At 38.2% G+C, this 27,235-nt stretch overlaps 1 protein-coding gene across 4 annotated transcripts in view; it reads right to left on the minus strand.

Moving 5' to 3' along the window:
* LOC120569062 (guanine nucleotide exchange factor VAV3-like) overlaps positions 1 to 27,235 on the minus strand; it is a 49,804-nt gene that overhangs the window by 8,360 nt on the left and 14,209 nt on the right. For all 4 annotated transcript variants that reach the window (XM_039816885.1, XM_039816886.1, XM_039816888.1 and 1 more), the window contains exons 10-25: positions 26,807 to 26,902; positions 24,999 to 25,067; positions 23,999 to 24,085; positions 22,371 to 22,456; positions 22,062 to 22,194; positions 17,822 to 17,931; positions 16,033 to 16,134; positions 15,449 to 15,540; positions 14,600 to 14,622; positions 12,122 to 12,146; positions 10,400 to 10,530; positions 7,778 to 7,843; positions 7,511 to 7,545; positions 7,244 to 7,360; positions 3,736 to 3,823; positions 2,498 to 2,627 (exon numbers count right to left, since the gene is read on the minus strand). In XM_039816885.1, the coding sequence (XP_039672819.1) occupies positions 2,498 to 2,627; positions 3,736 to 3,823; positions 7,244 to 7,360; positions 7,511 to 7,545; positions 7,778 to 7,843; positions 10,400 to 10,530; positions 12,122 to 12,146; positions 14,600 to 14,622; positions 15,449 to 15,540; positions 16,033 to 16,134; positions 17,822 to 17,931; positions 22,062 to 22,194; positions 22,371 to 22,456; positions 23,999 to 24,085; positions 24,999 to 25,067; positions 26,807 to 26,902 (1,390 nt within the window). The remainder of the gene's footprint in view (positions 1 to 2,497; positions 2,628 to 3,735; positions 3,824 to 7,243; positions 7,361 to 7,510; positions 7,546 to 7,777; positions 7,844 to 10,399; positions 10,531 to 12,121; positions 12,147 to 14,599; positions 14,623 to 15,448; positions 15,541 to 16,032; positions 16,135 to 17,821; positions 17,932 to 22,061; positions 22,195 to 22,370; positions 22,457 to 23,998; positions 24,086 to 24,998; positions 25,068 to 26,806; positions 26,903 to 27,235) is intronic.

Here is a 27,235-nt window from a genome sequence, read left to right on the forward strand (position 1 = left end):
ACTGAGAAAACCACCTGCTGTCATCACAACAATATGGTTCCTCCTTCTCTCTCCCCCAGAGGGATAAGTAAATGCAGGCCAACTGTTTGTCTGACCAGAGTGCATACAAACAACAACAAACATAACTGCAGGAAGTACATACAGTATAAACAGTCACATAGGCATGTGTACATATATGAATAAACAAGTACTGTACATACTAGCATAAACGACATAGCACTAGGATTTGATACAAGAAGCTGATAGAGTTCAGTGTGATCAAACTAAATAACCTGTAATATTTTCAGTATTTCTCTAATGAATTTTCAGATCTCATTTTGACAGATATTGCATAACTCACTTACAATCATTAATTTAAGACAACCCGATAACACTGATACTTAACTACAAAATCAAAATGATTTAAAATGATTTTCCATCCCTAACATTCACACACCTACATAGGTGAAAAGCACTCAGACCTAATTAAAAATGCTGGCTGGCGTTTCCACGAACAAATTACTCAATAGTTCTGCATCTTGTGATTGTTTGCTCAGCCTTGCATTCTGTTTTCCTTGCTATGAAATATCTGTTTTGAGAGTCAAACCATGTTGTGTGTGTGTGTGTGTGTATGTATGTGTGTGTGTGTGTGTGTGTGTGTGTGTGTGTGTGTGTGTGTGTTTTGTTTTGGCATGACATCTGTCTTTTCACGGAGGCTGTTTACCAGACAGAGAACGTGGTGCCCACACTAAGTCTGTCTATGGGGGTGGACGACTTAAGGCAATAATAATCTATCCCAGAATGTACTGAGGCAACGGCAGGTCTGTCAAGCCTTCCTCACAGAAGGAAGCACGGTGAATGGCAGCGATGCACAAACACACCTCTTGCAGAGCTGCTTTGAAGCCTGATGCGCTGAGAGACCGACGCTGCTAAAGGAGGCAGAGGGACAAGGATGTAGCAGAATTTTACATCCAAACAGACACAAACGGCTATCTTTGACTTTGTTCCAGCGTTCGTCTGCTGCAGCGGCTGTGCTTGTTTACACATACACCCTCTCTTTTAGTTAAGACAGTTTACCTCCAGCTGCTTTATGCTCTTTTACATCAGATCATATTTTCAAACTTTTCCCAGTTTTGTGGAAACAGGCGCCGTTGGACCTGGGGTATCCCCCAGGTATGTGTCAGCAGGCGGTTGTCACACAGTTTTCTCAGCTGCCAGCCCAAGTGAAATGTCATGTCCTGTCAGGAAAATTGTGAAGCCATCTCTGAGCTGAGCAACGTGTGGAGTGTGACGTTTGGAGTAGCAGGCTCCTGGTGCTTGCCTGGGGCATTGAGCCCTAACTGGGACCTCTCTGCCAAGCCTGGTGAGCTGCCGAGGCTCCTTTCTATTTCTTTTACCCCCTGTCTGTCTCACTCTCTCCTTTGTATTTTGCTTTCCCTCTATCTCTCTAATCCCATATCTTCCCTTTGTACCCTGTGTCTCTCTTTTACACCATTCACACTTGGTATTAACATGCCATCTGCATTTGGATATCTTCTCTGGGTAAGGAAAAACACATTTAATCTAAAGCGCAAAAGCACATGAAATACATTGCAATCTATATAGGATTGGATCAGCTAGATCTTAGTCTGGTTTACTGGATGTACTGTACATTGCGGGTATAAAACCATCTTGATTAGATTTTCACCACATAATGTTAGCTACAGTAGCTGTATCGGTATTTAACTCCTCTAATAGTAAGATAGAAAGTTAGCTAGCTAGCTAGTTTTTGAAACGTTTGACAGCTTACATCACTGAACTAAACTACAGTAGCCTAAGCACTTCTTGCTAGTTAATGAAAACAATAGCAAACATTTCATGCACACCACATCCCATGTCATATGGAGATAGTCTTGTGTTTGTAGTGTGCTAAAAATGTTGTATTTGACTTCACTGTGATAAGGACAAGAGGATAAACCAACAAAAGTGAAAGGGCAAGGAAAACTGCTGCTTTCTTTCACCCAGCATTGTTCTGCAGGGAATCGTGTTAGTTCATTATGCTGTGCTAAATATTTCTAGCATGTCAGGACTGCCTCCGTTATTAAGACACAGTTTCAACTTGAGTGTCGAATCACCCAGCAAATGCTCTGTCACGATCATTTTGTAATGTAAGGTGGGACATTTTTCTACAGTTCTTAGAGGTGAGGGCATACAGTACATTAGCTGGTCTGTAGTAATGAAATATAGCATGTGAGTTACTGACTTCAGCAAACTGTTGTGTTCTGTTGTTTCTATTTGATGACCTGAGAAATACCATTGACTGTTTTGGTCATACAAAAAGGCTTTACAAGAACGTCTACTTCCCAGGGAAAAACATCTCACCTATCTTCATTCGAATTGCTGTTGTAGCTAAACCCACCCCTTCAGTACTCCAAACAGGTCAAAACAAATGCTTTTTACTTTCAACTGTATCTGGTAGCTTTTCCCTCTGTCAGACTGTCTCAGGAAGGCAACCTGGATGTTTGTGAAGCAGACTCACCACTGCCAGCCTTGGTAATGGCATTGGGCATGTTTCCATTGGACAGTTCCCTATAGGGGACCTGCAGAGTGGTGTCAAGACTGCTGAAACCCTCCTTCAGAGAGTGCTGCTTGTAGTATTCCACCAAGTCCTGTGTAAAACAATCATAATAAAACAAAACATACCCTTATCAATGATAATCCAGGGTGAATCTAGATGGTATTGTGTACAAATGTATAGAAATAAAAGCATGTGGGCAGGTTAGTAAGGGAGGAGATGCTTTCTTTGTGTGTGGTGTGTGTATATATATATATATATACATATATACATATATACACATATAACACATATATATATATATATATATATACACACACATAACATACATATATATACACACACACATATACACATACACATATATACACACATATATACACACATACACATACATACACATACACACAACACACACAACAAGACACACAAGAGAGAGAAGACAGAGACACAACACACACACAGAGACACAAGACAAGACAAAACAAAGAGACAGAAGAGAGAGAGAGAAAAAAAGACAGAGAAAGAAAAAAGAGAGAGACAAGAGCAGGAGGAGACAAGAGGAGGAGGAAAAAAAGAGAGAGAGAAGAGAAGAAGAGGAAAAGAGAGGAGAGAGGAGAGGAGAGAGAGAGAGGAGAGAGAGAAAAGAGGAGAAAGAGAGAGAGAGGAGAAAGAGAGGAAGAGAGAGGAGAGAGAGAAGAGGAAAAGAAAGAGAGGAAGGAAAGGGAGAGAGAGGAAAGAGGAGAGGAAAGAGAGGAAAGAGAGGAAAGAGGAAAGAGAGAGAGAGAGAGGAAAGAGGAGAGAGAGGAGAGAGGAAAGAGAGAGAGAAAGAGAGAGAGGAGAAAGAAGAAAGAGAGAAAGAGAAAGGGAGAGGAAAGAGAAAGGGAGAGAGAGAAAGAGAGAGAGAGAGAGAGAAAGAGAGAAAGAGAGAGAGAGAAGAGAGAGAGGAGAGAGGAAAGAGAGAGGAAAGAGAGAGAGAGAGAGAGGAAAGAGAAAGAGAGAGAGAGAGAATATATATATATACATATACATATATATATACATATATATATATACATATATATATATATATATACATATACATATATATATAAATATATATATACATATACATATATATATAAATATATATATATACATATACATATATATATATATAGTTTATAGGGCACAGAAATCCATAGAAAGTTAAAAACCTTTACCAGTACAGTCTTGAAAAGGCGACTCTCAGCGATGTAAAAGCAGCCATCCTTGGTCAGAATCTTAATGTGCTTGACTTTATCATTGAACCTGTGGAGGATGAATAAGACATGGGCTGCTAATCAACTATACATGCTTTCACATCAATGCAGTCCCAATGGTGAACCATCACGGAGGTCTGTCTGAGCTGACTGTCGGTTACCACGCTGAGCTGAGCCAAGTAACTTTGTTTGACAAGAACACCTTGGGTTTTTGCTGCTGTGGAAATCAGATCCAATTCACTCACATCAGATAATAATAGAAGCATCATGGGATTACCCAGTCTTACCCTGTAAAATGAATTCATACTGTATACCAGTGTTGTGTTGTACTTGTGACCCTTCTTTGCAGGTAGTGGACATGAGTTGTGGGCATTTATACCAAACAGTGTTGTTTTTTTCTTTGTTTCATTTGAAATCTTTTTAGAGGAATTAATAGCTAGACTACCATGGAATTAACAAGAAAAAGACATGATTAAAAGTATTTCTTTGTTTTTCCCTTTACTGTCTGAACCAATGAAACCTTTGTAAACTCTGCATGGATAATGTATTGTTTTGTATGGTAATAATCATTCATCTTTTAAATAAAGCAATTTAAAGTATTTTTTAAAAAAAACTAAAAAGTCTTCAAAATCAACAGCAATACCTTTTTTATTCAAAATAACTATTTATGATTATAATCCAAGTTTTATGTTTTCTTTGCCAAACATTTCAGTAGTGTGGACAAACAGCTTTTGTTCTATCTAGACGTGATTGGCCGATTGTGGAGAACTTACTACAGCCCTATAAGACCCACTTCCATACTACAGTACTAATTCTACAGTATGTCCTAAATAATTACCATTTTGTACTAACATAAAATGGTACAAAAGGTGCGCCAACAGAAGACAACAAAGCAAAATGTTTTAATTGAATGCATCATTGTTTTCTGTGATGTCTCTCGGGCTGTCACCGCCATATACAGTATAATGGGTCTTTTTCATAGCAAACATTGAGTTAAAGCAGGGAAAGCACAGGAATAATAAATATCATTACTGATAGCTTTGTTCCATTTAAGTGTTCAGTAGACACTTAAATGGATCATTAAGCGTTGTCAGTGAGCCAGCATACACCGTGGCAGGGCTCTGAAACTATCAAAGCTAAATAAAGTGCAGCAATAATCAATATTATAAATTACACTGTGTGGTATTACTGCTATGACATGTCAAAATGTATGCTGTGAAAAAGGCAATTTCTCTTATTTTGCTTTTCCTTTCTGTGTTAATTCTTTTATGTCCAGTTTCTACCAAGCACCTCTTACCTGGAAGACACCATTTAGTGCGCTCACTTAAGCCAAGATAGAAAAATCAAATGTCATGTGATAATCGTAGCTCAGGCTTGAAAATACCTACACACTGTTCAGTACATGTAGGCACCAGTGGGGGTGTGCTGTAAAGACAATTGCAGTGTATATAACGGATGAGAAGAATACGATCATGTTGCAAATTAACAGGTATATTATGAATATAGGGCGAGTAATACATGGACAGATGAGCCATGTTTGATGAGTTTTTCCTTCTTCCTATAGGCTCCCAAGGCCACACACACACACACACACACACACACACACACACACACACACACACACACACACACACACACACACACACACACACACACACACACACACACACACACACACACACACACACACACACACACACACACACTGATTAGTAGCAGCTCTCTTTATAAAGCTTCATTATCTCAAACGGCCATCCTGATAATGATCTTAAGCAGTGAGACAAGCCATTAGGATTGCAGTGTTCAGAAACTAGCCCTGTACATCAAAGCTTTGAATGAGGGACAGTATGAGTCCACCAAACCAAATGGGCTGGAATGGTGTGTCACTGGCTAAATAGTCCAAACACTATTTCAGAGTGCACTCTCAATCGTTATAATCTCTTGGAGCCGTCATGCCAGGTCAGGAGGACTCGATAGTCATTTTTCTTTTAAAGACTGAACAAGCTTTGATGTAGCCTGAAAGATATTCACTATTTAAATGGCCAGTGTTGTATTTCAAAAGACAGATACCAAGGCACTCAACTTGCAGATAAAGCAGCCATTTATTGATGCCTAAAGGGATGGATGATTTATCTACAATTCAAGTGCGTTGCTGGCCTTCTTTTGAAATGTATTTCTAAGACTGGTAGCCAAAGAGCAGCAACTAGTATGATGCAAAGCTACCAGGCTCTCCTTGAACATATGTCTGAGCAGAAGACACAGAATATAGATAGATGGTAAAACAGATCCAATTCAACCTTCTTCCCATGCTGCATTCAGTTGAGATGTGTGAACTGAGCCGACCATCAGGGTAAACTAAAATGAACTACAACAATGTTTAGGTTTAATGTAAGGTTCAAACAAACTGTCACAGGAAGGGTGAATACTCAAATTAGAAAAACCTTTTCTCAGTTACCTCTACCTCTTTGCCCAGGTTAGGGGATATTTATCTTTTTTTTTTACCTTACTGAGGGACTATTTCTTCTGTACTAATTTGTTCAAAATTCAAACACTTCACAGCCAGGTCTGACAATTATCCAGGGTAAATATTAACCTGAAATCATTTTTCAAGGGCCATATTGAAGGACTGAAGCAATGTGAGTCTATAAACAACAATGGCCGATTCATTGTGTTCTCATAAATGCGGATGGTTTTCACCCTCTGACGACCAAAATAATTGAAATACTCATTATGCACTGTATTTAACAAATCCAAATGCAATTTCTTCAACAATGTTATTTGTTAACTTTTGAAATTATAAATACACATGATGCCTGCAAAGCCTTGAATGTCATGGGCCCCAAGTTTAACAAACAGAACAGTGGTTTAAATCTATTCATGTTTATATAATAGAATATGATGAAATCTAACAACGTGTTTGGTTCTTCCTTTATTTATGCAGTTCTGAGACAGATATCTCAAAACATGGGCAAAACTATTTGCTTTGCTACAACTAGACGGTGAGTGAGAAAATGTGTTTTTTTGCAATTTGGGTGAAACAACCCTTTAAACTTTATCTCTGTCCCCCACCATCTACATTTTAGGATCAACTGTGATTTATCAGACCAGGCAAACTTTTTCCATTCTTCATGATTATATATTCACTATAACTTCTTGTATTTCATTGGCTTGAATGGAACACAGCATGACCTCCTTCTGCTGCGGCCCATCCACTTTTAACATTTGATAAGCTGTTTGTTTTCAGATACTTCACAATTGTTATACAGAGCTATTATTTGCATGTGGGCATTTTGTTTGCTTGAATGATTCTTGCCACTCGCCTCTCACGATAAGGAGTTTTTGCCCACAAGACTGCTGGTGACTGCATGTGTTTTGTTTATTCCACTGTTCTTGGTAAACTGAAGTGAATGAAAATTGTAAGAGATTTGCTATAAAAAATAAATGGAAAAAAAGTAATCATTTCACGTACTTTATGCTAATGGCATATTCAGTGCACTCTTTACTCCTGTGTCGAACCAGATAGGTGCTGCTTCCTCGGTCCAGAAGCTCCACCTCAGCCTGGTGTCTCTCCATAGGCCCTGCAAACCTGAACCACCCATGAACAACTACTGCACTTACACTGCAATCAATCATTCTGAACATGAGGATGAGAACAGTCAATACAATCAATAAAATAGAGTAAAAATGACTTGTGGTCACTGTTAGCAATCTACAGTCATTTGTTTTCATCGCTTACCAGAGTTGGGCAGAGTAATCGACAGGTTTTGGAACCTGGCATGGAAAAGAATTGTGGTTATTTTGTGTTTTAATCGAGTTTGGTGGAGGTAATTTGTGGTAATGTGATATTTAAGCCACATCTAAAAAGGCTCTTCTAAAGCAGAAGAAGTGCAATTGAAAAGCACTATATTTCTCTGCAAAGACATCACTAGTAGCCATTATCCACTGAAGGCATTGTAATCTCACTAAATGTGTCTGATTGATTATAAAAAATATGCACACTTACACATGGGCAAGGCCTCACAGCGTCACTTGGAAAGAAGCCAATCTTGCTTGTTGCCAGAATTTTCCCCTGCAATGGCAACTGGCTGTTAATCGCATTATATTTTTTTCTCAAAGCAATCTCTCTCTCTCTCTCTCTCTCTCTCTCTCTCTCTCTCTCTCTCTCTCTCTCTCTCTCTCTCTCTCTCTCTCTCTCTCTCTCTCTCTCTCTCTCTCTCTCTCTCTCTCTCTCTCTCTCTCTCTCTCTCCAATAAATCCTCAGCAATTAGCACACAACAAGCAGTGCATCTAATTTGCAGCCCGAGTTAATTATGGTTCAAACTCTGCCGGCAGTTAGATTTGTACTGCATCAAAACAAGAGCCTCGTTTAGCCCTAAATAATGGATCTTATTCTAGTTTTTGAATATCCAAACAGCGTGAGCTCTCTGGCTTGCACCAAAGACTAACAATGCATTTTAGCTAACCCGCCTCAAGCACAACACAGGCTTTATATGAAAATCATTAATTCCTTTAACAAATATTATGTAGACTGACTTTTTTTCTCCAATTAAATAAAGCACTTTGGTTAAACAAATTACTTAATTGTTATACAAACTTGCTCCTACATAAATGTTCAGTTTATTGCATAACCTTAATTCTCTATTATGTACAGTACATTATATCATAGACAGTAATAAGTATAAGTATATACTGTATCATCATTAAGCTCAAGATAATTTGAGTTTCGAGATCTGAGTTTGAGGTCAATTTTAAGTCCATTGAGTCAATCTGAGAAGACAGTGAGTGTTGAGGGCATGTGGACCTCCTTATTCAGCTTCCTGCCCTGTTTATGCTTTCCTCTTCACTCCTCTTTATTAGAGTATGAAATGCTTTTTGGGACCGTGCAAGTCCCGGCAGTAACTAGATTGGAAAGCGAATCTTTACCTATCTCTATGATTCATTCTGTGTAATAACATTTCATCAAAGGTTTTTTGAGAGCCCCTCTCTATTTGTTATGCCTCCGATAAGCGTATGATGAAGATTAAACTTATTACTCTGTTGGCATAAACAGGCAGCAACCAAAGGATCAAATGAAATTACAGTGATTGATTGTATTGTTCTGCCAGTGTGATGGGGGATAATTGCCTCCTGGGTAACAGGGGATATGAATTCTCAATGTTCTGTAATTCCATCCTCTGGCGCCACTGGGAACGCTGAAGATTAAAGGTACCCTGTGGAGTTTTCATTGTAAACAAATGGGGTTTTCTTTAGATTCAGTGATTTTCATCCAGAACCAGTGTGTGACCTAACAAACTTGTTGAGACAACTTGCAAAGTCTTTTTGCATGCTTTAAAACTTGTATTGTTTATATCTATTTTCGTCTTCTTAATTGTCTTTTTTTATTACTTCATTCTACATTCTTCACCTCATCACTCTTACCAGCTGTTCATATGCATTACTGCTGTCAATTTTTCCAGAAATGTAATTTTTTTAAAACCATAAATACATTTAAACAGACATTTTATCATGATTGATACAGTGTCTATTTAAATACATTTGTGATGCAAGTATAATTGCAAAGCCCAAAAAAAAAAGGCTAAATGGATCTGACTTTTTGGTGGATAGCCTTGTTGCAGTATCATTATGCATATGACAGGAATAGACACAAATGTGTATTATCATTTAATTATCCCCTCTCAGCATTCATGGTAACCATGGTAGCAAACAATGCAGTGCCATCAGGTCTGCAGCATGACATTCTGCTAGCTGCTCTATCGGCTTACAAGAAGTCTCCTGGCATTCATGTCCTCAGTCTCCACCTTGTGCTCTGTCACAACAGAGAGAAACACGGAGCATAGGAAATCGGGCTAACCGCCAACTCCCAGCCGTGCCGTTGGCAAAGACTGCAGTCTGATTGGAGCAACACCAACAGGAGGACAAGGCTTTAATGCCACCGTAAAGCAGAGTGAGAAACAGCTAGGGAGGCTGCCGGAAGACCCCAGATAAATCGCCCATCCTTTCAAAAATAGATAAGGTCAAGCGCTGTCAACCTTTGGCTGACCTCATGAGATGGTTGCTAAATGTACCTGTACATGAGGTTGTGCACCAACCATTAAAACATCCTCCAGAGGCTCCAGTGTCTGCTGTTTTATTGTCTTACTGTGGCACTCAATTAATCAACTGAAGCCACTAATTGGTTAGATCATCGGATGTAGGCTGTGATTCAATCCGAGGAGTGAAAGAACAGACAGATAACCTATTTTTAATGTAAGTGGGGTTCTGGGGAGTTCATACAGATCTTCCACTGATATTTCTAATTACCATGACCTCATAATAATGTCATATTTATGGCTTATCTGACAGGACACCAAATGTGATAAAACAACCACAATATAATTTGTGATTTATAAACAATAATGGCCAAAGGGAGATAAATTGTTAATGTCACCCCATTAATATATTTTGAAAGCTTTTTCAGTGACATCCAGCAAGAAAGAGAGAAGAGATGACATGCAGCACCGATTCAAACTCATGACACTGCGAAAACATCGCATGCACCGAGCCAACCTGGTGAGTCGGAATATGTTATTTTTTCATAGAGTCACAGATGTTGAGATAAAACGAGGATGAGATGAATAACACGCACCTGCCACCAAGAGCTGTGCAGATCGGCAAACATCAGTTCAATGACATCACCCGCATGAATGCTTAGGGGGGGGCCACACTGGGGACAGGGGATGCCACTGTAGTCTCTGATCACAACCATCCTGGGTAAACCTAGCAGACAGGGAAAACAAACATATTTATACTCAACTTTTTAAACATTTATCAGAGTCTTATACAGAGGAACATACAGCGGGTGTGAGAGCAGTAATACCACATGTAGCTTGATTTATCATTACTCTTAATAATAATAGATTAAAAAAAAATACTGTAATCATGTATTTTTTGAAAAGGACATAAGAAACAGAGTCACTACTGATGAGATCTAGGGCCTCTTGTTCTCATTAGAGCCAACCGTAACCTAGGCTACATGCACAACAATATGTTTGACCTTCTTTTATGTTGGACCTTCTTCTCACTGACAAAAGCAATGTCACAGTGTACTGACACACCGTGGATTACACTTCTATATCACTGCAGCAAGGTGAGGTCAGCAAAACCAAGATTTTAAGTTGCGGTTTACATTTATTTTTTCATTGCTCTTTTTAAACAGAGAGAAACAAAATGATCCATCACAACTGCATTGTTTTGGGTTGACAGCAGAAATCTCAGAGATCCAAACTATCTGCATGACTAAATATCAATAGAGGTGGGTGGGAGTTTGTTTCCATAATTATTTTCATTTCTTGCACTAATCATGAGTACAAAGCGAATTATGTTACGGTCATTGTCCTAAAGGTTTTAGTACAATTATCTCTAACATGTACATAAATGTGGACGTCCTGACAGTCAATTTGATTGAGCTATAAACAAACAGAATTGCACCATCCTAAAAAGCAGCTATTTATTCTTGCAGGAAATTAATCTCTTTGATTCCTGTACGGTGCAGCTCCAATCTTTCATCAGCATGGCAGACAAACACACCCACAAGCATCCGGCTAAGGCAAAGACTAAACACCCCTGCCAACTTAAAAGACACAGCCACTTACTCTCCACAGCCTCACACATCTAGCCCCCTCAGACACCTCTCCCTTCCAACCATGGCTCCCTAATGACCAGCCTGAGGAAACTATTAGCTGATGGTGACCTCAGATGAATGGAATATCTCACATTCATGTTTTTAATAAGAACAATAAGCATGGCTGTCTTTCTCATAAAGCCCCTTATGGAAATTGATTTATCACAAAGGCCAAGCTCAGCGGTTGAGGCAGAGGCATATAGACTGCTGGAAGTGCTTTTCTGCCAGTATTTCTCCCGCCATAGTCCTCATAATGATTCCACCCACTCCAGTTCATCTCAATGCCATCTTGGGTTTAAGCATCACGGTATTTTTATGCATTGGTTAAGGATTGCTTCAGGATCCTATTGTTCATTGATTATTCTTACTTAAATGTATGTGTTAAAAGGAACTGCTCATTTTCTCCTTTGAACCCTGTCTGTGAGCAGGAGAGATATGTGTCAATGGAATTCTAAGAAAACATCTTTTTGAGTAATATTTGATCAAAAATGTAAGGGGGCGGGAGGTTATAATAACTATGGGTCTATCTCTTCTAGGTCTCAGTCTGGCCTCTAACTAACCATCTCCTTTTCATCCTGTCTATTTCTGTTTTGTGACAGAACTAAGATGAGAGCAGCTTAATAAGAGGTACCACGTAAAGCCATTAGCAGGTTCACAGAAGTGGTGAAGAGGTCAAGCCATACTGACCTGGGTCTGGTGGTGTTGTGCTTTCCTGTGGATGGAGAGAGAAAGTAAGCAAGACGGAGAAAAAGAAAGAAAACAAGGAAGGAAGGAAGAATTAAGAGAGAGAAAGAAAATATTGAGAGGCCATTCTTAGTCCTTGTGCAGGATCATCCTGACCTGAAGAATGAGTCATACTCTTAATACAATCATCTGTGAGTGTTACACTCTTTAGATCAGATTTAGATTGTCCACTGCGCTGTTTTACGCAAACACAGCTCTACTCTGCAAATAGCAAATTTTTACAAAACAAGCTAAAGCAAAAGCTGTCGGTTTGTAGTCTGTTTATCTCAGTTTGCCGGGAATCTTGAAATTTTGACAAATTCTTATAAACTTAAGCTGGCTGAAGAAACCATCCTCTCCGCTGGAGCGGTAAATATGGACCAAAACAAATACATGTGGCTAATTAATATGCATGTGAATGACGCAATCCTTATGTTCGTGTTCTTCATTCTTGATAATGATGCTGGTTGTGTTATTATTTTGCCACAGCATCGTTTCATTGAAAATGAGGCATTCAGGACCTGCTTATCAGTCCATTCATCATTAAAGCTGGGCTCAACTTTTCGCTTCAGGCTCTTTGACAGTGATATTTTTGTCAGCCCATTTTTCACCAATCAGGACGCTGCATACTAAAACCATGTTTCCATAATCATAATAATAATAATAATATACAATAATAATTACATGGTCCTGATTATGAGAAATAAATGTTATCAAATGTTGCTATGGAATAAAATTACAGATTCCCTGGATATTACATTTTGATGTGATGTCATAATTAAACTTAATGTTGACATGGCACACTAATAAACAAGTTTGCTGACCCCTGTTTTATATGTATGGTCTAACCATTTTAAAAGTGAAAGACAGACATCAAGAGTAACATTTAGAAGTTCTGTTTCTGATCATTTTGTCTTTTTGGAAAAAAGTGTAATAAAAAAATACATAAATACTCAATATTTGTATCCTGATTTTGTCCACAACCCACTTCGGTAGAGTGTTTATGTTTGGCTTTGTACAAAGGTTGGGCATTTTTGGGTATGACTTCTGTGACACCTTTACCAAGATCAGAGGAGTTTCCTTCCCTTTAGCTCATGAGCTTTGCTTTACTGGGGAATTTCAAGTGTCAGCAAATCTATAACTAATTCCAAAATTAAATGTACTGAAATCACTGTGTGTGTTCAGGAAATGCATAGTGGTGACATGGAAATCTCATTCCCCTCTCCTCATTGATAAATGGTATAAAAATGAACAGTTGTATTTCTCTTGAGAGAAATATTATATATAACCATAGAAAATAGACCTTTCTGAAAATCTGGCCGTCTCATCTAAATATATACTGTAGGTACATCACTGACACCACCATAGGGATGTGATTATTTAGCCAGAAGGCCTCTTTAAAGAATAGAACACTGTGTTAGTGCAGTCTCTCTTTGGCCCAATCCCAACGTCCACACTGACAGACTTTAAGGCGCGTTCCAGGTAAGTCTATGAGGGGATAGAGCTGTCCCACTGTCAAGTAGTCAATTGCATGAGGGCTTTCTTGCAGACATTTTAAGCCCCTTATGCACACTTTCCGTAAGTCCGCATTTCTGCAGACTTTTCCTGGGGGAACAACCCACAATTAAACTGTGACATTAAAACACAGGTTACCAGTAGAAGCCTGGAAGCATAGAAAAGGGTGTTCAGTCTGGCATATTGGGTGCGCTTTACTAAATTTACGCAGATAAACTGCATTAACAAGGATTTAAGATGGTACATTAAAATACATTAAATCAGAGGAAAGAAAGCATAGACAATATTACGCAACTTATCTATTCATCAACCATTTCTTTTAAATGTTTCTTAATGATGCTGTTTTGACAAAAACATGTACATTTATTATTTTACAATTACCTCTTTTACCAATTTACCCCTCTGTAAGGCAAGACCCTGGAAGACATAAAAAATCAGGCAGTCGGCCCCTTAAAGCTATAGTGAGTAGTTTCTGCTGCCCCCATGAGGAATTCTAAGTAATGACGACAAAACTGTCGGCGCGTCCACATGATACAAGCCTTCCATGACCGCAGGTTTATATTGGAAGGATAAGGAATCAGGGTTTCTTTCTTTGTTTTGAGTTCTGTAATTTGCTAATTTTTTAAAAAAAATCTGAAAATAAATTATTAAAAAAGAATATATACTTTTAAAGTGTTTAATTATTGTTTATAGTTTTATTATGATTTATGTCCCCAATATCTGCTAGCTCATTTAAAAAATTAAATGATAACCAACCCACAGAGCAGCTGCAGGAGTTCTGATTGGTCAGCTGTTAAGTGTTGACAGGGGTTTGGCCAATCAGAACTCCTCATGTGTGGGTGCATATTATCTGATCTGCTATGCTATGCTTCACAGTATGTTCGCTTTGGTGTACAAATCAAAGAAGAGAAACAGTCCAGGTCTTACCTTAGGCTTCGGCTTGGCAGAATCTGCAGTCAGGTGAGAAACACAGAGAGAAGAATACAATATGAGTGTGTGGTGGCTTCCTGACATACAACCTCAACTGTCAACCTCTGCTGGCCCTCATCACGCCTCAGAATGCATAAAGACCACAGCGCTTCTGCTGAGAAGGCCTGTCAAAGGCCTGAGCTGCCTTTAGCCGTCTGTGTATTCAGGTAGGGTGATGTATTTTGGACTACAGCCCCAGACTGGTGACAAAGAGATAAAGCTTGACATAGGAGTAAGATCTGCTAAATTAACATAATTTAGCTTTAACATCTGAACATCATGTGTAATTTGCAGTTTTTCGAATAACAGAATTTAGATTTTTTTGAGGGGGAAATAAAGGTATGTTCAAGTGGAAATTTGAGCCTGAGGATGGCAATGTAAGGGGGTTACATCATCCAGAGACATACATTTTATGTGGACTATAAATATTTACAACAAATTCCATAGCTGTTAGATAAAATGTTAATACACAAATGTGCTCAGTAAATTTCATGACAATCTGCCTTTTAGATTTTGATATTTTGTGTGAATACGTGAAATCTGTGGCCTGATGCTCTTTTACACAAATTAAAATGACAAATTAAACTAACATAATGTACTGTGCAGGGAGATGCAGAAAACCCAGTTGGCTTATTTAATAGTATAAAGAACACACAATTAACATACAGAGGCGCATTAGAGTATGTTCTCTGAGGGACATAAATATACAAAGCAAATATTGAAATGTTGCCATTAATTGTCACAATAAGTTGTTACAGTACAGACCAAAGTGTAATACACAATCAGTTTTGGAGGCATCTATCTCACCTGTTCTCCCACAGATTCCCAGTCGACCAAGACACTCCTTATGAGCCCCCAGCCCACATTTAAGACAGAGATAACCCTGGTTAAAGATGCCCCTGGACACAATAAACCACAGCATATATTTCATGTATAACCGCGTCCTTAAGAGAAATACCTTGGCATTTTGAATTATTCAGGTTTCTGTCACAGTCTCAAGATAAGAAAAATGAAATGTCCTTCAGCATTCCAAAACCATAAAACTGATACTGTCTGCTGTAAACTGAGACATGCTAACAGTCTGTTACAGTCCCTTGTTATTTTAATTAAACCCAGTGCTAATCAGCCATTTCCAGTTAAATGAGAGGCTAAATTCAAAAGAGTGCCTCAGGAAAACTGACTGAAGACTGAAATGTAAAATGTCATTGTGTTCCTTTCATAGCTTCAATATGAAAAAAAAGTATATTTTCCTAGGAACAGTACAATAACACATGAGCTTTAACATCCTAGAACAATGTGTGTAGTTACAGTTCATGTTCACCCTGTCTCAGCCTTGGTCTACAGGGACATCATCAAAAATAGAAGAGCCTGTTCATATGCCTGAATATTACCTGAGCAAGAGGTGACAGAAAGCACAGGAAGTGATCCTTTCAAATGTGTGCAGCTTGAACTGGTGGCTGTTGTGGTTGGCTTTCTCTGGTCGAATATTTGATCTGAGACAGGAAATAAAAAAACAAAAATAGGTTAAATGGAAATCTGCAGCCATGCTAGCGGCTCTGCGATGCTGTATGTTGGCACAGCTGTGCTTTGAGCTAAATGATAACATCAATATGCTGACATGCTCACAATGACCATACTAAAATGTATACCATGTTAACAATCTTAGCATGTGTTAGCATGCTGACATTTGCTCATTAGCACTTAACACAAAGTACAGCTGAGGCTTATGGGAATGTACAAAGTAATTAGGTAAAATATTAAACAAAAAGAAATCGCTAGATGAAAGGTCAGGGATCAAAACCACAAATGTCAACCTCATGGTGACATTAGAGAAAAAGTCAGGAGATCACAAAAGTGATTAAGATGCATACTCTGGAGATCATGAATGTCTACAAAATTGTATGGCAACCCCATCGATATTTGTTGAGCTATTTTAGTCTATCAAAGTAGTCTAATAACAGTGTCTCTGTAGGGGGAGAAATTGACTTTCAATTTGCTTAATATACAAAACATTCTTAATCATGTCTTTATCAACTAAATAACACTACTTTGTTGTGGTAAAAACAATCTGCAATGTATTACTAAAGTCAATCCAAATTTAAACCCAGTGCATGAGTTTGTGTAAATGAAGAGGCGTTGAATCAGCCCCGACAAATCATATTTTGAGCTGCATATTTTAAAATGTGAGAGGGGAAACCTGCATAGCAGACATAAGCAGCCTTCTGGAACATTAACAAACAAGACTGACACAAAAATGTCTTTTTGTGTTGAACACACCATCCAAACACCACTTAAACTGAGTGCTCCCATAAGTGAGTCCTTCATCAGGAGCCCACATCCTCTTTACAGGTACAATTTTCACTTATCTGAATGGACCCCTTCTGGTTTCATTACCCAATGCACAGAGGCACACATACTGTAGCTGTTATCAGACACAAATCCTGTATCTAAGCAAACATAAGAAGGGGGTGGGAAATGGTTATTTCTTTACATTTTGGAAATTACACATAAGGTTTTGAGCAGGTGTCAAGGTCCTAGTGAACATGTAGGTTTTGTGTACACATTGATTACCATAATGCACATCCCTATACACTGTATTGCTTTAGTTACAGTGCATATATCAGGTATAATCCAGAACACTAAGGAGTATTCAGGAGGGCCATAGCAGTTAGTCAGCATGCATATCAGGAATATTGTTTTTATACATATCCACCCCAAACACAAAAGCATTTGTTCTGTCAATCAGACTGTAGTGTAAACAGAACACTGTATACTCCTGAATCAAAATAACAAAGGATGCAGACAGGATATCTGCTTGAGAAAAACCACCCACTGTAACAAAATAATACAAAAGATATACCTCCATAAAACACTGATTTGAAGAACAATTGAAGCAGAGTGACTTCTATGTAGATTTGCAGCTCTTTGATTACAGCAAAGACCTGATCAAACAGTGCACATGAGAGTCAACACCTCTCTCGGCCTTGGAATAACATGCATGCAAAACAAATAAATACCATACAGACGAATGCACATACAAGTAGTTAGTTTTTCCTGACACACACACACACACACACACACACACACACACACACACACACACACACACACACACACACACACCTTCTGCATTGATTAGAAACTGTCCTCACTGTGGTGTTCATGTCTTTGTGTACTTACATGGCCATTTCAAACTGATCCAGCCACTTCTTCTTCAGCTCTCTGGTCTTAAAGAAAAATTCAAAGCCTGTGTGCCCCTGCTGGTGAGTCACATAGAATCCATAGCACCACTGTGGAGGTCAGGAAGAAGACAGCAATCAAACTAAATGCATTTTATTATGAATGCCCTAAAGCAGGGATCTTCAACAGGGGGTCCAGGACCCCTAAGGGGTCCTCAGAGTCACTGTAGGGGGGCCTCCCTACAAGTTTTTTCAAAAATTAAAAAGTCTTAACATGAATCTAACATTTTATTAGCAAATATAAATCCACACTGATGATAGGCTTACTGGCCTATAGATATGGTAGTCACTTAGATATCCATCCCCAGATACAATTCATCCTACGGATTCACTGTGCCACATTTATGTTTTAACATAAAAACGTGATTTATAAAATCATGCCAACAATTATTAGGCTATTTTAATAGCTTAGTATTCTAGGCAAAACATGTATGTATAAAGGTTTTAGGCTGCCCTACACGTTATTGTAGGCCCAGTTTAATATGCAACTTCATTTTATACAATATATGTAGTAGGGGGTCCCTGCTCTGTCCCTCTTTCAGTTAATGGGTCCTTGGCCTAAAAAATGTTGAAGACCCCTGCCCTAAAGTATATTTTTGATTTAAAAAGGATCTCTGAAAATTGAAAATACTTGGTAACCTACAAGAAATTATACTTTCAGAAGACATGCATCTTTTTAACATACTACGTGTGACTGCCATGAAGCAGGTGACATAAATACATACACTGTTTCAAATACCAGAGGATGTCTACCAATCTAAATGCTATTTGTTGTGTGGCAGTAAAAAACTAGCTTAATATTTAAGAACTGGAAAGAAAAGAAAATATGCCCAAAATAACGTGTAATTGCAGGTTGATTCAATGGTCTTGACACACCACCATTAAAGCTACAGTTGGTAACTTTTATGAAAAATTAATTAATTTCATATTTGCTCAAACTGTCACTATATCCTGACGGTAGAACATGAATCCAAAATCCGTTTAAAAAAAATCCAGTTCCTCTGCCTCCTCATTGTGTTGCTAATGGCATAAGGATAACTAGAATTACATTATAGTATCTGCCAACCAGTCAAGTTGCTGTTTACATCCATGTCTGTCCATACTCATAATATATGTAGTGAAGACTTTGAAGAAATTTAATGAAACGGTATTATTAAGTGTATTTTTTGGTAAAACACAGATGCTTCACATACAGTACATATTCAACCCGGCAGCACAGAAGATCTATACAATCACCACAGTTTGAAGGTAGACACCCAATATTAGCGTCACCAATTCAGTATCTGGTCAACTGTAAAATATGGTCACAATCTCCCCTTCTGTTTCTGAGTTATGGTGTTGAATATTGACCAGAAATGTGTTTTTGCAGAACACTGTGATGTCACAGTAAAGTTGACCCTTGACCTTTTGGATATATAAAAGTCATCACTGCATCAGCAGTGATACACAAATTAGACATTTGTGTGACATTTTGTCAAAATTAGCGTAGGAATTCTTGAGTTATGGCCAAAAATGCATTTTGTGAGGTCACAGTGACCTTGCCCTTTGACCACCAAAATCTAATCAGTTCATCCTTGAGTCCCAGTGGACATTTGTGCCAAATGTGGATAGATTCCCTCAAGATGTTCCTGAGATATTACATAAATAAGAATGGGACAGACTTGAGGTCACAGTGACCTTCACCTTTAACCTTTGACCTCCAAAATCTAATCTGTTCATCCTTGAGTCCCAGCGGATGTTGGTGCCAAATTTGAAGAAATTCTCTCCAGGGGTCCTGAGATATCGCTTTCACGAAATTGGGACAAACGCACGGACATACAGACGGACGGACAACCCGAAAACATTATGCCTCCGGCCACAGCGGTCACTGGTGCTGGGTCATAACAACCATTTAGAGCTGAGGAGTCTCTAACATAGCGTCAAACTATCAAACTAGGCAGCGCTGATCAAAAAAAGAATCAAGATTATGTTACTGTATTGCCTATTTCTCACCTCAAATGTTTTCAGAAACATTCTTTAGCGTACAGTTTAGCTGTAAAAGGAGAGTTTTGTCCGGCCAGTGGGCAGTGCTTGGTTTTGGCTTGACTTGGTGACAAACGTTCTCATTTTAAAGCTAAACAGTACACTTAAATATGTTTCTGAAAAAAATTGAGGTGAGAAATAGACAATGCAGTAACAGAATCTTGGATGATATTTGATTGCAGTTCACGAGCAGTCATTGACACTGCATTAGAGACTCCTCGGCTCTGACTGGTTGTTTATCTTCGGGTTGCAAATGACATTAGGAGCTCCAGGGGAAGCCAGAAGAATGTGATTTTTCTCATGTACTACTGTGAGAATAGAGTGTCAGTGTCAGCAAATATGACAAAAAGTTATTTTTATAAAAGTTATCTACTGAACCTTAAATGCCGTCATCAATCGCAACTGGTACAAGGCTCACAGATAAACCAACAGTGAGTTGGGTGCTGTTTTTTCTATCAACATCAAGAGAGCAGTGGCAAAAGGAGTTCAACCAGAGTTCTGCCCAAAGAGGACTTAAGCTGTGATGACAGCATGGACTGTATAAAACAGGATGACAGTGAGGAAGAGTCTGCTAATCTGCCTCAGAGGAACCAAAGGCGCCGCTCAATCTTTCTTTTCCAAATACAGACCAGCTCCACTGCCAAAATCCCACCCCCCCCCACCCCCTTTACTTTGAAAAGCACTATATAAATTAAATTTATTATTATTATTATTATTATTATTATTATTATTATTACATCAGAAATTTAGAAACACCATCAATATTTTTAAGCCACAGTTGAAAACGTCAACAAAAATTCTGGGTGTGAAATATAACTATTGCTTGCTTGTTTTTTCTTCAGCAACACATTCACAGCTTGGCACGTTCTTCAACCACTGGCCACCAAGTACCTCCTACCACTGCAGCACTTAACACGTTAAATGCCTTGGGCATCTTTGGTAATGATTTTCAATCAATTCCTAAACCTCGCCATTTGTGTCACCCTAATCTGTTCCAGCTTGTTGTGTCATATCTAATAACAGGAAAAGTGGTAGGGTTTACCCGTCAGTGATTGGCCAGCCTTGCAAAGTCCTGAGTGTTTTAGAGCTCTGCTGAGTGTTAAATCATTGATGACTATGTGGGTGCTCAGTGGCACCACATTCACACTCTGAAGTTTCATTTAGCAGAAATGATATATAGCTATAAGCAGCCTTGGAGGACTGCACACATTCATCACCTGATATTAGCATCTCTGTCCTGCGCTGTGTGTGTGTGTGTGTGTGTGTGTGTGTGTGTGTGTGTGTGTGTGTGTGTGTGTGTGTGTGTGTGTGTGTGTGTGTGTGTGTGTGTTTGTAGGTACACACAGTATCTGTATCTCTGTGGATATTTGTCTTTTTCTGTGTTCCTGTGTCTTGCTACAAATGAATTCTTACACGTCTGTGTCCTTTTTGTGCAACAAAATTTTGGAAGGTGAACGGGATAAAAAAAATAATGACATATCCGACATTACACCATTTTGTGTCGTTACATGTTAGGTACAAGATTGCTAATTTAGAAATAATGCTAGAGACAGCTCTGAATAATGCCAAGCATACACCAAAAACACATCAAGACCATCACCACGTGTTAAATACAAATCGCCATACACATGTCCTACACAAACACACAACACCCAAACACACACACACACACATTATGATTGTACAATAGACTAAACGAGGATGATAATGGAAACCACAGAACCATCCCATTCTGGCACAGTGTCAGTTTCACATTAGCAATCAGCACCAGAGTGAGAAGACACCATCTGTGGGCATACATCAACAAGACATCAACAAGCCTCCTTCACTACAATACAGCCTGCGAACATTCCCACAAGGTGAAAAATAGCATACTGTATAAACTGTGTGGGGTGACTGACCCTACACCAGAAAGGGAGATAATATAATTCTAGATTACTCTTATTAGGCATTCGACATTTCATTTTGCAATAAAATCTGCAGCCAAACATACAGTAGTGTAGTTTGCTGATATAAACCATAAAAACTAATCAAAATGTGAGGCAGATAGAGAGCCAATATTCAATGCAATGTAAAGTGCACAAATACCAATATACAAGTGCAGCATATGTGTAATTATATGAATGCAGAAGTATATTGTGTTTTCGCAGCTAACGGACCTTTTTACCCTCTCTGTCCGTGGTGGGGTTGTTTGTGATCTTGAAGTAGTTGAGATCGAGTATGTCCTTCATCTCATAGTTGTCTCCTCTTCTCTTACAAACAATGACAGCCACATCAAATAGAAAGATGTGTCTGTAAAATAAGAACACAATATGTTATATATACAAAAATCTGCTCTCGCACACTATCAACGCTTATGGTAAATGTATTCAAAAGCTAAGTTTCAGTAAATCGAATTTCATGTGTGTTCTTTCCTGTCTGCAATCCTAAATCTTTTTTTCAGGACAATGAAGTTGAAGAAGAACAACCTGTCCTGTTTCCTCTTGTCAACACTGGAGATCATACGCACTTCACCGTCACCTTTTGGTCGACCATAGCTGATTAGATTCTGATTCTGAAAGTAAAATAATAAAGGGTTAACATGAATATGAAATATGTATGAATTATGAAATGTATTAAATAAATGCTTTTTTTTCTTCTTTTTTAAATGCTTGGGTGCCTGGATAGATCAGTTGGTAGAGCAGGTGCCCATATATAGAGGTTTACTCTAAAACTAAAATAAAGGCTGAAAATGCCCAAAACATAATCTTAAAAAATAAAAACAATGCTTTAATATGTCAAATTCTAGTCAAAAGCACAACATATATATGCTGCCTGTTTACACTTTTGTTCCAACCTGCTACTGGTTCTGTCAGCTGATTTCTTCCTTTACTGCCGCATCTCATCCTGTTCCACTTTCTTATTACCACATTTTGTAATGGCATCTCTTTCCTTATGTATGAGGTGTATTCCATATATTTCACCATATGATATGCTTGTGGTGTGACCCTAGGACAGGGTTACCGTATTGTATTCCATGCTGAAACCTACAGTGTCTCTCTCAGAAATATAAAAACTGTTTAATTAGATATTTTAATGACTTATTACCGTAATATACAGCTGCTATGAACAACTCCTTTAAGTGGTTTAGGGCTGCAACTTAGCAATTATTTCCATTATTGAATAATTTGTTGATTATTTTCTAAGGGACCGTTTGGTATTTATGGAATGGACCACCGGAGGAAAAAAGGGGACAGTCATGTCTTTTTATTCTTTGTTGAGGGGAGGGTCATCCAGACATTTTTAGTCCAGAGGTGGCGGGGGATTCACCCAACTTTTGTATTCATGAAACAGCAAAATTTCAAAGTGGCTTGTTTGGTGCATATTTTTCCATGTAGCTCTTAGTCTCAGCCCCCGCAACCAGATGGGTCTGACCCATGAGTTTGGCTGTGGGGCAGGGGGAGCTGCCACCCTGGTGGCTGAAACGGATAATTGCATTGTTTCAAAAATGTGTGGAATAATTACGTCTGGCATGACCAGATATTTTCTAAATATCTTAAATAACAAAAAACAACTAAATGGTGGTAGGTAATTCATCGGATTTCATATACTGCTTTAGTAAAAAAAAAAATATTTCCTGGCTGACGATGGGCGTAGCTGGACGTAAACAAAAATGACTGTTGCTAGTCTGGACATCTTACCGCGCGCGGTGTTACCTAAGGGTTAAGTGTAATTTTGTCTTTATTTTGCTTAAGAACTAAATTCTTAAAAAAGGAAAAAAAAGTTAATAAATTATATATAAAAATCAGAGAAAATTGCAGAAATGCAAAGTGACCCGACTTTAACAATGATTAGATTAATCCAGGTGAAATCAGTAAAGTATTTTAGCTTTCACCTGCATTAACCCTTTAAGTCTAGAGTAAGAGCTGTGTTTAAGTTGTATCCTGTATTACTAGCTGATTCACCCAGACTATGCCAAATTTAACTGACCATGTTATGTGAAACTTGACTTGCAAATCTGACCGTCTACAAAAAGTAAACAACATGACTTCCTGATATTTTGCACTCATATAAAGTCTATACAAACCGCTGTTGACAGTAAATATTTTTGATTTACCAGGTTTTCAATAGACCTCTGGTACTGGTCGATCTCCCTTATTGTCTCATTATCTCTCTTCACCTCGTTGACAAACTGAGCCAGGTCCTGGGCAACACACACACACACACACACACACACACACACACACACACACACACACACACACACACACACACACACACACACACACACACACACACACACACACACACACACACACACACACACACACACACACACACACAATTTTGTTGGGTTAGTTCAGTCTGGAGGTAGTGAAATATGTTGTACATTTGTACATTATGGGAAATATTCAAAACACACTCATTTGCCTGCTGAGAGTTAGATGAGAGCATCAATCCCACTCTCGTATCTGACTGTTCAATATAAAGCTGGAGCCAGGAGACAATTAGGCTAGCTTAGCATGAAGAATGGAAACCCAGTGAAACAGCAGACCTGTTCAAACCAAAGTGTAAAAAAAAATGGAAAGTTGCGTTTTTTTACAGGGATCACACAACCCCTCTATAAACCGCAATTTGTTGTTTCTCCATTAATTTTTGGTACAGATATAAACAACAAGCTTTACCTTGTTAATCAGTGAGCTTTAGAGGTGCTGGAACAGGTGGATTTTGTAGAGCCAACCCAGCCATTTCTGTTTCCATTCTTTATGCTAAGCTGTGCTAATTGGCTGCTGGCTAGCTTCACATTTAACATACAGACATGATAGTGTTTATCGATTCTCATCTAAGTCTTGGCAACAAAAAAGTAGCAAATAAGCGCAATTCATAAAATGTCGACCAATTCTTTTAATTGTATACCGAGCTCCTGTGAGCTGAGCACACATGTAAATATTATATGTATGAATCAGGCCTTCAAGTTTATTTATATATTTATATAAAAGTGAAGCACTCACTAATGTAAATGTGTTCCCACCCATTTGTAGCAGACAAAGATGAGGGATTCATGACTTATTTTTTTGTCATGATTACAGTCCATTTACCATAGGCACTGCACTTACTTTCATGGCATCAAGAGCAATCTTCAAGTTGCTCTTGTCAGCAGCATCGGGAGTGTGTTTGACTAGTTCCTGTTAGAGGAGGACAGAAAGGAAATGGTGGACCACGTTCACACACAAAACTCACACTCAAGCAAACACATTAAGCACGGGTAGTCATCATGAAGATTACATGCCACCATGTAGTTTTCATAACAAAAAGCAGCATGTATACTCTTGTAATCAGAAGACAGCTAATGTTCTTAAATTAATCTTATTTGAGGGCAGAACAAGAATTTTAGGCAAAAATTGGCCAATGTGCTTCAGTAGTATAAACTGAAAAACAAAGCTAAAAATTAACAAAACATGTGTAAACACATTTTCATCAAGCTGTACAGCTTTATACAAATACTGTCAAATGTAATTTTACTGCCAGGAATAGAAGAGAAAAAAAGGGACGTTTTGACCACATCATCCTGCCAATACCCACACATATGTCCGTTTTATTAATTAACACACGGCAGTTATTGTAGGGAGTGTAACCTGCACAGAGGCATCCTGAAATCTCGTGGACATCTTTGGTTTCATTACCATAAAAACCCCAGTCAACAGCAAAATAGACATGAGACTAATAAGCGTGTACTAGTCCAAACAGAGACATTTCCACAGCAAATATAAATACATATTATAACATAATTCTGTGGCAGTAAATTGATATATTTTTTCTACGTGTGGCACCAGTTCCACCACTGTATCAGGATGGTATATTGCAACAGCATTCTTCATTTTTTGTTGTAGCTTTATTCTTTTTTTGTTGCTTAATTCTAGACAGATGCTACTTGTTAATGACATGCTGCCAAAACTGTATTTGCTGTCTAACATGTGCGGCGTATAGTAGAAAATGAAATTAATCAAATTATAGCAATGTGCATTATATCTAATATATAAAAGGTGGGTGGAATTACTTCAGGTATGTTTGAAATTCTGAGTGTCTAGAGTGCAGCCACACTGCAAGACACATTTGCTAATTTCACTGGTAAATCGATTCCAAAATCAGGTTACTGACACTTTCCTCTTGTTTGAGGAAAATTCTGTAAGCAGAAATATATTGAGATAGATTGACATAATGTTACATCATTCATTCACTATACTTTCTTTGGGAGAGGTGAGATACGAAGAGTGAATGCAACACCTAAATTACTTTTCAAAATAGAGGGGATTTTGCCATGTGAATCTGCTGAGAAGCTGTGAAGGGAGGCATACAAGAAGATATGTTGTGGAGAATGTCGCCCTCAAGTGGCCACTTTTCTACTCAAAGAAGGCCATCAAGTTGAATCAACTGAGATAATGTTAACAAAACCTCTTAGAGGTCAATCTCAAAGTAATAAAATGTCCTCTTATTTATATATATATATATATATATATATATATATATATATATATATATATATATAAAAAATAAAAAAGCAATACAATAAAATTGGCATGTATGTAATATCCTTAGAGAAGGCTGCATGTTTGAATTCCTTCAACAACAGGTCAAATCTGGGTAACATTTATACTTATTATATACTTATTCCTGCCTCAACAAACGCTGCTGCGTTGTCCTGAAGCTAAAGGCAGTAAGCCCCAAATGGTCCAGTGGCTCCACTTGCATTATTTATGCAGTATATGTATAAAGAGAATACAAATACATGACCAAATATATCTAAGTCCAATGTAATTTCACACCTTTATCTAGTTAGCTGATCTCTGAAATAAACTGACTTTTAAAAAGACTCTCAGACATGTGGTTTGACACTCTTTAAATTAGCAGAGTCAAGCCTCCCTACCTGTAGAAGTAGATGGTACTTGAGGACTCTCTGCATTGGGACAACCAGCAAGTCCCTCAGTGTAAACTTCCCATTGTTGGCTCTCTTTGAGCACTCCTGCAACAAATAGCATACAAATATTTACAACAGCATGAGTATTAGCGCATCATTGCACAGATAACTTAGGTGTTACTGAGACTTTTTCACAAGGACGGGTCAACCAAGAGACAAAACAATGTGTTTAGCTTACATCTGTTCTTGTTTGTTTTCGGGCCTAAACTTGTCACAAACCAAATTGTCATTTCAGATTGAGTATGCAATATTTTTGTATCCTATTCTGTTTTAAAGGGCATGCACCAAGCTCACAGCTTATAAAGAAAACACAATACCACACGTTTTAAACAGATATTATTTATTATCTTACATTTACTTTTATTTTAAATCGATCAC

The sequence above is a fragment of the Perca fluviatilis genome, chromosome 11, assembly GCF_010015445.1.
Source record: "Perca fluviatilis chromosome 11, GENO_Pfluv_1.0, whole genome shotgun sequence".
NCBI lineage: Eukaryota > Metazoa > Chordata > Actinopteri > Perciformes > Percidae > Perca > Perca fluviatilis.